This window comes from Erigeron canadensis, chromosome 4 (genome assembly GCF_010389155.1).
Source record: "Erigeron canadensis isolate Cc75 chromosome 4, C_canadensis_v1, whole genome shotgun sequence".
Lineage (NCBI taxonomy): Eukaryota > Viridiplantae > Streptophyta > Magnoliopsida > Asterales > Asteraceae > Erigeron > Erigeron canadensis.
The window spans coordinates 37,569,183-37,582,975 of NC_057764.1; the positions used below are offsets into that span (position 1 = coordinate 37,569,183).

At 29.8% G+C, this 13,793-nt stretch overlaps 1 protein-coding gene across 1 annotated transcript; it reads right to left on the reverse strand.

The window, feature by feature from the left end:
- Positions 1-5,266: 5,266 nt before the first annotated feature.
- Positions 5,267-6,544, reverse strand: LOC122595700 (ethylene-responsive transcription factor TINY-like). Its single transcript, XM_043768125.1, has one exon. The coding sequence runs from the start codon at positions 6,306-6,308 to the stop codon at positions 5,439-5,441; it is 870 nt and encodes a 289-aa protein (XP_043624060.1). The 5' UTR covers positions 6,309-6,544; the 3' UTR covers positions 5,267-5,438.
- Between the last annotated feature and the right edge of the window lie 7,249 nt (positions 6,545-13,793).

The window sequence follows — 13,793 nt, forward strand, 5'->3', positions numbered from 1 at the left end:
GTCTTTTTCACGCACAACCTAATCACCATGTCACACAAGTTTTTCACTCATTTTTCTCAAAAATACTTTTTACTCAATCAACAACCTAATTTCATCATTCATCAAATAATTTATATCATCTATCTTCAGATTCTCTATCTTTCCCCTCCCCACATACACCCTATGACCCAATGATTTACGTCATTAGTCACATTAATATCCTCTCCACAAACATCACTCCCTTATCATGAATCTCCAGCAAGTTGTTCCGTTGTGGAGAGTCTAAATGACACTCACCCTTTTTGCTACCTGGTGTCATCCCCAACTTGTTACTCTTCCGGCAGAGACACATCGTTGAAATCTATAAACATAACAACTTCCCATCTTAAAAAGCCTAATCGTTTTGACAACGTGTTGGCTTATCAAGCCCACAATCACCGTATATTCTCTCATAAACCGGTTTCAGTTTGTTTGCTTGTTCAATCAAAGCAACTGGTTAAATTTGAACAAAATACCGCTCGAATATTAGCCAACTGGAAGGGTTCTCTGGTTTCAATTTTATATCACGATTCATCTAATTTTGATTTTTAATCTGTGTTCTTGAAATCCCCTCTCTATTTTTTTTAATTGTTAATTAATACTAATTGTTTTTTAAAAAAGAAAATGATTAATTCTCCTAAACATTAGTCTAAAAATCTTCCTAAATCCTTAAGAATGTAAAAAGTTGATTTCACTTAATCTATTTCTTAATCTCTCCCATTTAGTTTTTACATATTACCATCCAATAAATTAGAAGAATATTTAAGCTAATAAATTATGAGTATTAATCATTCTTCTTTTAAAAAATCTTAGAAGAAAAGAAACAAAAAAAATGTAGAACTAATACGAGTAATTAAATATGTGGTTCCCGATTAATTCCTTCTTGTGATCAAAACTGATCTAAGGTCAACTTTATAATTAATGTCCACGTGTGAAATCACCTTGTTTTGTGCTAAATAAATATAGGTAAAATCGCGTTAAATGGGCGATTAAACTTTTCTTTTATGATAATGTTAATTTTATAATAATTAATGTTAATTTAACTTTCAAAAAAAAACTCTTCTTTTAAACAAATGTATAATGTTAATTTTATGATAATAAAATAATCATTAGTTAGGAATGGTAAAAAAGACCATACCCGATGAAGAAATCCGATACCCGACATTTTGGGTCTGGTTCAAGTCCGAGTATGCGGGTCAAGTGTCGGGTATGAGGATGATATTAATATTTTTTGGAGTCTGGAATGGTTTTTAGATAAAACCCACATACCCGACTCGTATATCTGAAATCCGCCCGAACCCGTATACCCAACTCATATCTTTATTTACAAAAGGTAGAAGCTATCATACTTAATAACCATGTAAGTATTAAAATGACTACTAAAATTTGATGTTCGATACTTAATAAAATTGACAAGACAAATCCCACATCAATCTAAGATGTAATAATCAAATACTTGATACACATGTAATAATCACGTTATTTTCTCATTTTTTTTTAAGTATCTCCGATTACTCATGAGGAAACCCGTTACCCGACGGTTACTAAATACATGGAGACCTGACAGGTTCGGGTCCGGATTTGAGACGGATATTTTTAATTCGATTTGGGTGTGGGATTTTCTATATGAGGCCCATACCCAGCCCGTTGTCATATTTAACTTAAAGCAGTATAACTAATTTGGTCCAGTGGTTGGAGAAGTTCCTAATAACTTTTTAAGTTACAGGTTCGAATCCCCATTAGGCTAAAATTGTGATACATGGTAGTCTCTGCGATTATATTTACCGAAGCACTTCACTGATGCATTTCACTAATGATGATATTAAGCACTTCACTTATGCATTTCACTGATGATATTCACTTGAGCACTTCATTGATGGTTTTTACTGGAACATTTCACGCATTTTGAGGTTTTTTAAAGCAAAATAATTAGTTCTTCTAAACATTAGTCTAAAAATATTTTTAAAACTCTATAAATATGATATGTGTATTTCACTCATTTTCTTTCTTAATAAATAAAAAAATCTGGTTAGTCATGATAACATAAAAAAGCATTGTTGACCATTTATTACGTCATCAGAATTCTTTCTTTAGTAGTTTAATACACACACACACACACATATATATATATATACGGGGATGAGAATATAAGGCTGTCGGGTATTTAAGTTTAAGTGTGGAACACTCACTTATTATTTTTTTAATCCATAAAGATCATAGGGGCCCATGCATTATTCATTAAACAAAAAATACTAAAATATTAGTATGTGAGGGGTTCCACATTTAAGCTTAGGTGTCAAACAACCTTATATTTCTTTTTCCCTATATATATATATATATATATATATATATATATATACAGGGTAGGGTTAGGTTAATATGAGTACCACATATATGGAGAGAACCGTGAGAACCACTAGTTTCCCTCCTTCTTTTTTTTTTTTTTTTTTTTGTTTTTCACTTTTTTCAACTTTTTTTTTGGTTTTAATTTTCTTTTAACAAAAACCCATTCCAAAAAAAGAAAAATTTGTTTGTAAAAAATCATATGGGTTACGCGTTAAGCAAACGTATGAATACGGTACGGGCGTTGCCCCACATCCATTCTAAAGGGGTTGTCACCGGACGCATATGAGAATGGTATGGATTTGATGGGCGGCGATCCAAGAGATGGTGACGGTTGTTACGGCACGGGCGTAGCCCTTAATTCTTAGAGCAAAGCCTTTAGAGATGATTTTTCAATGGTTCCCACCATATATGTTGGTTCTCACTTGATCCCTCACTATATATATATATATAATGTTTAGTAGTTATTTAAACCAGAAAGAATAAAATGAAGCTAAATGACTTTAGTAGTTTTTGTGCTTTTTTACGGCTCCCTTTTAAAAATCCATTTATTCGTATAAGTTGAGATATAATAAGGAGTTTGACATTTCGAAGAATGACATAACTTACATTTGACTTTCAGTTATAATGTATTAGTATCTTGCTATTGTAACTAATTATCTTGACTCCCTAACTACTAGATGCCATTGTTCGTTTGACTTGTAAAGCCCTTCTATATATCCCCCTATTAAAAATTCCACCCCTGTTAGAATGTTACTTATTTTGTAACACGTAAATTATTAAAATTGTCTTTAATGATAAAAATATACCCTTAATTCTTTATATTTTAAAATGCATTCATTAGTCTTTTTATATCAATTATATATATTATTCTTCGTCGCTACTATCATCACCAGACACCAACACCACTATCAGTCGCCGTCATTTCCATACCGTCGTCACCATCATCACATTAAATTGATATATGGCTAGTTAACATTCATTTAAAAAGATGAAATGGATTAATCTTATATTTCTCGTGATTCTTGTAGATAAAAAAGTTCTCATAAAAAACCTTACCCGATTATGTATTGGATCACATGTTTTTAAAGTTCATTCACATTTTAAATGTTGTTAAAATGTATGTTGCTGAATAAAACTTTTTTCAAAACCTTATATAGAACCGTTTGTTCACATGTGAACTGAAACGTGAACAAATTCATTCACAAATTCATACGAGGCTATTTTGAAAAAGAATTATTTTACAACATATATTTTTGCAATGTTTCACATGTAAATGAAGTTTAAAAAAATCTGATCCAATACGAAATTTAACAGTTCTCACGTGGTTCTTAAAGTAAGTCTAGAGGAGATATGTATATATATATATATAATGCATCAAAATGATGTTTTTTAGTGTTCTCATTTTAAGGTGTTCTTACTGAAAACCAGTCCATAAAACTAACAATGTGTATAGCTATTATCATTATTTAAGTATTTAATAACACATTAATCCGTCAAAATTGACAAAAGTCTAGTGTTGACGAAGAACAAGTCAAAATTAAGATTAAGATATAATAAAATTTTGATTGACCGATCATAGGTTAAAATTATAAAAGTAACTTGGTTTGGATTATTAAATAAAAAAAGAGAAAATCAGATATACTGTTAAGAGCAGCTTGCTGTCCTCACACTTTTTCTTCTTCAATCTGACATATGTTAAATACCTACCCCTGATTTTCATATGCAGCAGCTGAGATTATCTGCTGTTAAATGCAGATATGCTAACCCCATAAAAAAATCAGTAGAATTTATATCTTAGTATTAGATTTTAAGCATTTATTTAACCTTGTCAAATTAATCACATATATTACTCTATTCGTCCCATTTTAGTTGTTCTTTCAAAGTCTTTTTCTTCAACTTTGACCGAAAATATTTTTATTTATATTTTTTAACACTTGATATAAAATATATAAATAAATTTTATTTTAAATGAACTTTTCAATGATATAACTTTCATCATGTATATACAGAGAACTATTTATGTAAAAAGAATTTAAAAGATCAATGGACAATTAAAATAGGACGGAGGGGGTATCAGTCTATTTTAACCTTTTTCTTTTTCTCAAAGGATGTTGGAAAACATGTGGCTTCCTAGCTATCTGCCAAAAAAGACTTAATAGTTTCCCCTTTCTAAAAGAAAACAAAAGGCGATCTTTTTGTCGATGATTCCTAAAATATATGAGAGTTCTTGTGAAAATAAAATCATGATGAAAAAATAAAAGAAAATAAGAATAAAACAAAGGTTCGAGATTGATATTTCATAACTTTAGAATAGGGTCCTTCAAATGGACCATGTTGATCATCAAAGAAAAAGGAAAATCCCCACCAATACATTGCACAAACTCTTGTCTTTGGAATATTATCAAAAATATGTCAAAGATGTTAAAGTCACGCACTTATATATGTATTACTCATATTGTTAGTTTCATTAGAGGTGACAATATATAACGCCTTACGTCTCTCACAAAGCTGATTTATTCGTTAACATATGAGTTTATAATTTTAATTTCTAACTCTTCAAGTTAATTTCCGTGATACTTAAACACTTAATTAGTTGAATGTGAACACCAAACTGATAAACAATCGTACTCTTTTAATATTTAAACAAAACTAATAAAGCTTTGCGCATTTTAAACTTGTTTAGCCTGTTAAACGTACGATTTATTTGTATGTTACACAAAACAAAGCTATTGTGGTGTTTGGTGTTTCGTTTACAATATAAAGTTGTGTTTTTGAGAGAATTATTTTTTCATCCGTAAAGTTTTATAGGTTATTACATATATTTTACAAACGTAATATATTAATCAAATACTTAAACACACCTAATCATGATGGAAAATTGAATATGATCGAGAAAGAAAAAAACAGAGAATCAACAACTTGAGATTAAAATATAAGTATCATAAACAAATTAAAAACAACAAACAAGCCAAGCAAATCCCAAAGAAAAAGAAAAACCACACAAACCATATTTTCTTTGTGAGATCTTTTTTTATATTTATTTAATATATATTTATTAGTATATTATATATAGACTAAACTTGCCATAATAAGGCATCAGACAAAAACCCACCGGAAGAAGAATAAAAAGGTGTCTCTCCGGCGAAATTATACTCCTCCGTCCACGGTGGCGCAGCTGCTGGTGAATAATAATCCCAAACCGAGTCAAGAAACACAAAATCATTTCTTGGCTCACCCACCGAGTCGTAACAACTCGGTCCTAAACTCGGCAACTCAACTATCTCACACAGCTGCTGCTCTTCTACTTGCGGCGCCGGAGCCGTCGAGACTTCATTATCAGACGACGTGACCAACGAGGTTGTCGACGACGAGGATGTCAACGTGGACGAGTACGATGATGTTGTCGATTCATCAGATGATGACGTGGAAGGCGTGGACGGCGGCGGTTGGGTGATGTTAATGAATAGGTGTTCCATTGAAGCTGCTTTGGTGGCGGCTGCTTGAATGTCACGTGGTGAACATGATTCGGGTCGGGGCAAAAGATCCGAGAGTTCGGGGAAGTTAAGGATTGCTGATTTGCCTTTGATAGAAAGTGCGGCCACATCATGTGCACGTGCAGCCATTTCCGGGTTGGAAAATGTACCTAACCAGATTCGAGATTTTTTCTTGGGTTCTCGGATCTCGGATACCCATTTTCCCCATGCCCGCATCCGAACTCCCCTATAAACCGGATGCTTACTATTATTAGTACTATTTGTTTTATTGTTACAACTACTAGTTGTAGTAGTACTAACATGTACATTTGTATTTGTAAGATCATCTTCCGGGTCAGTTTCTTGGACACGTTTGAGTCTTTTTGGGTTTGGTTCGGATAATCCGGTTTGAATGGTACATGGGTCGGAGAATGTAGTGGTAGTCTCCATATGTATTCCGGGTTGCAACATTGTGAGTGAATAACTACTTTTTGATGATCGAGGAAATGTTGGAATTGGGTTACCCGGCCCGGAATGTGTAGTAATTTATGCAAAGATGGAAGGGAGAAGAGGGGAAAAGGGGGGTTATGGAAATATAAATGCAAAGCTACTAGTTTTAGTAGAGTTTGGTCTGAGCAGAGTTTATATATAGTTGGTAGATAGAAGATTTAGGAATTATTATTATGAATAATAATGTGTGTGTAATATGTATACGTATATGGATGTGGTGTGGTATATATAGATATAGATATATAGGTATAGAATTAAGAATGTGAGAAAGGGAGAAATAAGGTAGGGGTGGTAATTAGAAACCGACCGAGGAGGGGGGAAGGGAACCCATAAAATAATAAAGGGGGGTGGGGGTAGCACAAAAATAGAGGGTATGTGAAAAGGGTATTAAAAATAGAAAATAGAAAGAGATGTAGTACCTTGTTAGACAAATGAATGTACCGAGTTGGACATCTCGAGAGATGGTATTTGACTATAAACTATCGAAGAAAAATGAGTCATGCTTGTTCATTATATTTGAATGATGGAAAATATAAAATCGAATGCTAATTAAAACATATATATTATCTCATTAAATATACTCGTAAAGTTACAAACTTAATCAATGATTTAAGACTATATATATATATATATATATATATATATATATATATATATATATATATATTCAACGTAGCGGTTATGTTCTTATTATGTTTTAGGTGTGTTCTCTAAGACACCATTGGTACGGTCTGTGGGTTTGGTGTTTTCATCAAGACGGGATAAATGGAGGGATGGTGAGGTAAATGTGAGTCAATATGTTTTTGTTTTTGTGTATCTTAAAATAAATGGTAAATAAGAAATTAGAATGATGTGAAAATAGAAGAATTATTGATAGGGGTCATGTTTTGTTAGTATTCTAATAGAAAAAGTCATGTAATTTTGATGTGAGAGTACAAATAAAGTGAAAATGATGGTATTGTTGGTAAACCGTAAACCCGTAAAATAACGGGCATGATTTGTTGATAACCATTTTTTGGTTTATAGGTGATTCATGAAACTTAAATAAGTATATCGTAATCGTACTATATAAATTGTATAGTTCAATACAGAAAATATACTTATTAATTGTTTTAAAAATAATGAGTTTTATCTATTTTTATTTATAAGTTTTCTTTTGTTAGGAAAAAATTTTTTATTAGTAAAGCTTATTGAAAGGAAAAAGATTAGTTTTTTTCTTTTTAATATTAGTTTAAACTAAGAAAAACAATATATATTAAAAAAGTTTACTATTGGTCGATTAGTAGGATCCTCTGAAAAGGATTTGTTGAAAGAAATACCACGTATAATTGACAACTTAAATATGTGAATTATTAGTGAAACGCCATATGTCTTCAGTTGTCATGGACTCGTATATGATTCATTGGTGGTCCAGTTTGAGTTAAATTGTGGACCCCTGACAAGTTAAAACTTCATGATCTTGTTATAACTAGAGTTGTCAAAACAGGGGTTAATGATCATGGTCAAATAAGGGTTGGTAAAAGCATTGATTTTAATTTTTCTTTGAACATTCAAAGTAAGTTTATTGGTATATGAACTCTGGATAGAAGTTAGAAATAACATACAAAATTTAATTAAAAAAATAGACTAAATGGTGAAATTTTTCCACCAAGTCCAAATAAGGTATGTTACTCTGTTAGTTTAACCATCGGGAACTAATTTCACGAGTTCTTCGAAGACGAGTCTTAGGGATGTTATTTATTGGAGAATTAAAATAACATCATTTATCTTGAATTAAGGGTTTGATCGGATAATTCATTATTTCCCGACAATGAAGGTTAGATCAACTGGTTATAGTCATCTTTGATTTTACCTCAGGTCATGGGTTCAACTCTCTAGAGTGACATGTCCGGGGATTATTCATTTGAATCACATGTAACGTTTATGGTCTACCTCTCGTACTCTAAAGTACGTATGGGACTTCAACGTTATACGGTAAGGTGTCTCCGAATACCGACTGACTGTTTAAAAAAAAAATTCACTTTTTCACACATTTAACGTGTTGAATTTAATAACATAATTACAACATTAGGGTATACATGTAAAGTTTATACGTGTGATTTAAGACAGAAGATATGTCTTTTTACATATCATTCATCTTAAATCATACATAAAAGTTACCATCAGTATCACCATTATTAACTTGGCACTTCATATCATACTTTTCTATATAATTAAGAGAGGATTGATTTATTTTTATAGGGCAATTTTTATTTAAGTGACAATTAAGCTTTTTGTTTACTTGTCATTTTTTCATCATTTTTAATTATTACTCGTATGATACAATATAAATCTTTAAAATCTATTTTTTAAGATAAATATTATCAATAAATAACTCAAATTATTGTATTAATCGTGATCCAAGACTTTTAAACTTTAATACTATTTTAACGATCCTTACATATTAACCACAAAGCATATTATTTCTATGTACTTACCATTATCATTTCTATTTTCTAAAAAAATAAGATCTTTAATATTTATCCTCAAAAAGCATTATAATTGCAACTAAATATATTGTTTAATTGACGGATTGGTAATATGTGAGAAACTCCTTTTTAATTATCGTTGAAACTAAATATATTGTTTAATTGACGGATTGGTAATATGTGAGAAACTCCTTTTTAATTATCGTTGACTCTACCAATGGGTTAATAGTCCATTGGTATCGTACCCCTAACAATGGGGGCTTGGGGGCGCACGTTCTGGGTTCGAATCTCGTTCTCAACCAAGTCTTCAGGGGTTTTCACCAGGGCAGCGTATATGCGGTAAACGCGCTGGGTACCAATAGGTGCATAGCTCCAGAGGGTGGCTACTCTAATACCTTTTTTTTATCGTTGACTCTGATTACTAATGAAAAAGTTCATATATAGTTTAGTACTTTTCTTTTATCATTTTTTGTATATATTTATATATATATATATACACTAGTCCTAATACCCGTACGATGTACATTAGCTATATAAATTGTATCATGAAGAAATTTGAATATGTCACATACATGATTCGTGAGTAGAAAATAAATTATGGTTAAAGTAAACTGATGATCGAAACCGAATTATAATAAACAGTAATGATAAATATAATATACGTTTAATTAGAGTTTTGAATTTATTTTAAGTTTATACAATCACATCAAAATCGGAACTTGTAAGCATAGTGGATGACGGCTAGCCTTGTAATTTCGGTTCGTAAACTAAAAAAATTGAAGCTTTTATCTTAATATATTAATTATTATAAGAATTATAAGTAATATGATTTGAAGAGTTGAGAAAGAAAAAAAATATAATTTTATTAATGAAAAAACGATCAATCAAATAAGGTTATAATGTGTTTTGTATTTATAAGTCAAGAGTTAGAGTTTAATTCTAAGTCTAGTAAGAAAATTGAATCCATATACAATTAAAAAAGTTAATTTAATAAAATAAATAAATTAAAAGGACATGTGTCGATCAAGGATTGCGTCACGTGTCATTTTAAGAACATCTCAATTATGTTTTAGTTTATTGGTAGATAGTTTTAAAGCCCATACGATATACGGATTGGTTATACTTATACAATTAGTCACTTATTATTATTTATGATGATTTTGGTTTGTGAATTTTGAATATATGATTGAAAACCTTTAATTGTATTTTGTTCGAGAGGCTAATAAATGCCTCATAATTTAACTCATACATAAAATAAAAACACATTAAAATTAAAATGGTGAATATACGTGATACTCATATTAGAGACTGTTTTTGTGTGTACATCTCTATATATAATAGAAAAAGATTATTTTCTATAAGTAGTTTTAGAAAGTTTTTGATGTGGCAAATCCATAGTTCATCTTAAAAAAATTTTATTTAATTATGATGTCATATTTATAAAATAGAAAAAGCCTTTTACATCTTTAATAAAAGTATTAATCATTTATATAAAGAAAAAAAAATCTCTCTTAATCATTTATATAAAGAAAAAAAATTATCTCTTAGATAATATGTCTTTTTTTTTATTTACTTAATGCAGTAGTCATTTTTATTTTAAAAATTATTATTGTGTTAATGATTTATTAACTATATAGTTATTGTGTTAGTCGAATTATTAGATTTATATCAAGTCATAATGCTTTAATATAAACATCATATATATATATATATCTATATATATATATATTAATATATTTTATAATTTTAAAATTTTAATTAACATGCCCGGGTTGAACCCGGGTTGATTAACTAGTGTATTAGTAATATTGAGTTTTTATGATATAAATTAGAAACATACTTTAAATAGGATTCATAATCTAGATAGAATTATTACTTTTAAATATTATATTATAGTGTTATATTCGTATTAGATAAGGATTATTATAACATATTAGATAAGGATTATTATAACATATTTAAAAATAAAAACTAACTAAATGACACTTGTCGAGTAAGGATTACGGCACGTGTCGTTTAAAGAACCTTTTAATCCTGTTTTAGTATATTGATATACATATACAAATTATGTTATATTTGTAACTTATTACTAAAATCTTAATACTTTAATGTAAATTAATCAGACAATCACCATGAAAGAATGAACTATAATCACATGAAACATAGAATTTTTTTTCACAGCAAAAAGGAAAATATAAAATAAATACTTGAAAAATTTAGGGTTTTATTATTTAAAATTATTAAATAGAACGAGATATATACTAACCTCTTCAATATAGATATATCACTCAAGGAGAAATGGAGGAAACAAGCTGCTCAATAGGATGAAGAGGAAGAAACATGAAGATTTGGGGGTAACGATTGGAGAGGGAGTCTGATTTTGGGGGAAGTTTATTTTCGAGAAGTGTGTTTTTGGAGGTCGAAGGTCACGCGGGTGGAATTTTTTATTTTTTTTTTAATATGAAACGACATCGTTTTAGGTAGTATTTCACCTAAGTTAGGTGTTGAACAGCACCACCCTCATTTTCCCTGTATATATATATATGTATATAAGCTTAAAACATCTTTTGTTATTTGTATATATAATGTCATTTTACTGTAAACTTATTTCATTGTTATTTTTTAAAAATAATACTTTGATATTTATTTTCAAGAAGGCTGTTCAGGCCTTATGTGACAACACTTTATGTTTTGATAAGTAGGATTTTTTTACTTATTATTTATATAGCGTTTAGTATTTTTTTTAAGGTCATATAAATTTATAATAGATTATTCCTATTAAATAGCTGAATAAATAATATTGAGTCAACTGTTAACAAAAATTAAGGAGTTATTTTTAAAATTAAAATTGTTAACGTTAATTCAATAGATTCAAAACTTTATATTATCAGCAAATTTTTTTCAATTTCATTAGAACTTTACAATATTAATATTTTATTGAGCCCATATAAGTTTAATCTATATATAACTAAAATAGGATATATAAGACTTTAAATTTGAAAGATGTATTATTTATTTTTAACAAAATTTTACGACAATGAATTCACCATGCAATGCATTGGTTCAATCTAGTAATTTATATATTTATAATCTATATCTATATCTATAATCTATAATACCAACCTGATAAGACAAAAATGCCCTTAAATAATCTTCCTTGCTAAGCACCCTCTCACGTGATATACCAACTATGCCCTTCAACCATTTTCGTCCCTAGCAAAGTAAAACCCTATCAACGCCACCACCAGATTATCTTCCCCATCACCGCCGCATTGCGCGGGTACCATGCTCGTACCTTACAATGTAAACTAAACTCTTCAATTTAAGTAATTAAGAACTTAAAAAGACTATATCGCCCCTCCTCTTTCCACATCTTCTATATGTTATATACTTAATTAGACTAAAATACCCTTAAAATATCTATATTACCGTTATTGAAAATTTTTGCAATGTACGTTCCTCAATACTTAAAATAACTATACTATTTCATTAAATCAATTAATTTTATATTATAACGCATCTCTACCCTACCAATGCCACCGGCACTGGCGTCACCCGTCGTCCCCACCGCCGCCACTGATCACTGTCGCCCATTGCGCAGATACACTTCTAGTTTTCCATAACTGAGAGTCTTAGACCCCATCCAAAGCTATACCCTCATTGTAAGGATTCGAATTTGGCTCTTTTATATAATTAGTATCGTAAAATTAAACCTAAATCTAATATAATTTGAATTTAAGATAAAATAACACCTCTAGCATAGAATATGCTGAGTTGCTTGAAATTAGAATATAGAAGTTTCATTCTTTAACTACGTTGACCTTATGAATATTTTTTTACAGTTATGGTTTGGGCTTCCCTAGGTTATATTCCATAGCAGGTTCGAATTAGTTATAATTAAACAAATAGGTAAACCATTCATCGTATTTTCATCTAGTTATTCTATACAACCCCATTTGGAATCAAAACACGCTAACCCTCTGATAAACTAGGGGTCTCATTTAATAAGCACACTAAATTTAACACGCAAACCTTACGTTAAAAAAAAAAACAAAACAAAACAGAGAAGGCAACCTTTATTAGGCCACTTAAGCAATTGTAATACAAACTGATTTAACTAAAAATCACAAAACTTTGGCTTTGCAATTCCATGAAACTTAATTTCTTTTCCTAACAAGTCATATAAATTGAAGATGATGATTCTGAACCAAACTTATTGTGAACTATATATACAAGATTAAACCCAAATGAGTTACTGTAATCAAACAACGTTAGTTTATGTTAAGCAGTTACAGATCATATATGAAATCAAACCGGGATTGTTAAACTACGAACCGAATTGAAACTAATTAAGGTTTAAGTGTAGTCCACAAGTATATATTTCATGCAGCATTGCAAGCTAGGTCGCTAGTTTGAAAGGGGAAAAAAATCATTTATAGGACTAAAGAGTTTCTGGGTATTTACCTTTTTATTCACAAGTATATATTTGGCTTACACAAATTCAAACACAATTGAATCTCCCGGTTAAAATTTCAAATTTTTTGTGTTCCTTACAATATGGTGATATTTTGGGATCTCAAGGTATAATGAATGGTGGTGCATGGGACTTTAAATAAAAATTAGGTTTAATATGTATGCACCATGCTTGCGGCTTATAAATGGGGTTGGCTAACAGAGGAACCTTCATCAATACCATAATTTTGCTCTCTCTATATATATGTGCCAAATTTATGACTTATGTTTATGGATCAAAATGTATTAAATACTAAGGTAATAATATATTAATGCACCATATAATTTATGGGATTTGTTAACTAGTGCCCAGTGCATTAGTTAACAAACATTTAATGAACTAACTATTTCCTTATTAATCAAAAATTATATTTAATGTGTATTAATTCAACCTAATAATTTCTATTTTTAAATGAATAGTTAATACATATTTTCATATTTTAGGAAAGTTGAATTTCATTAAATG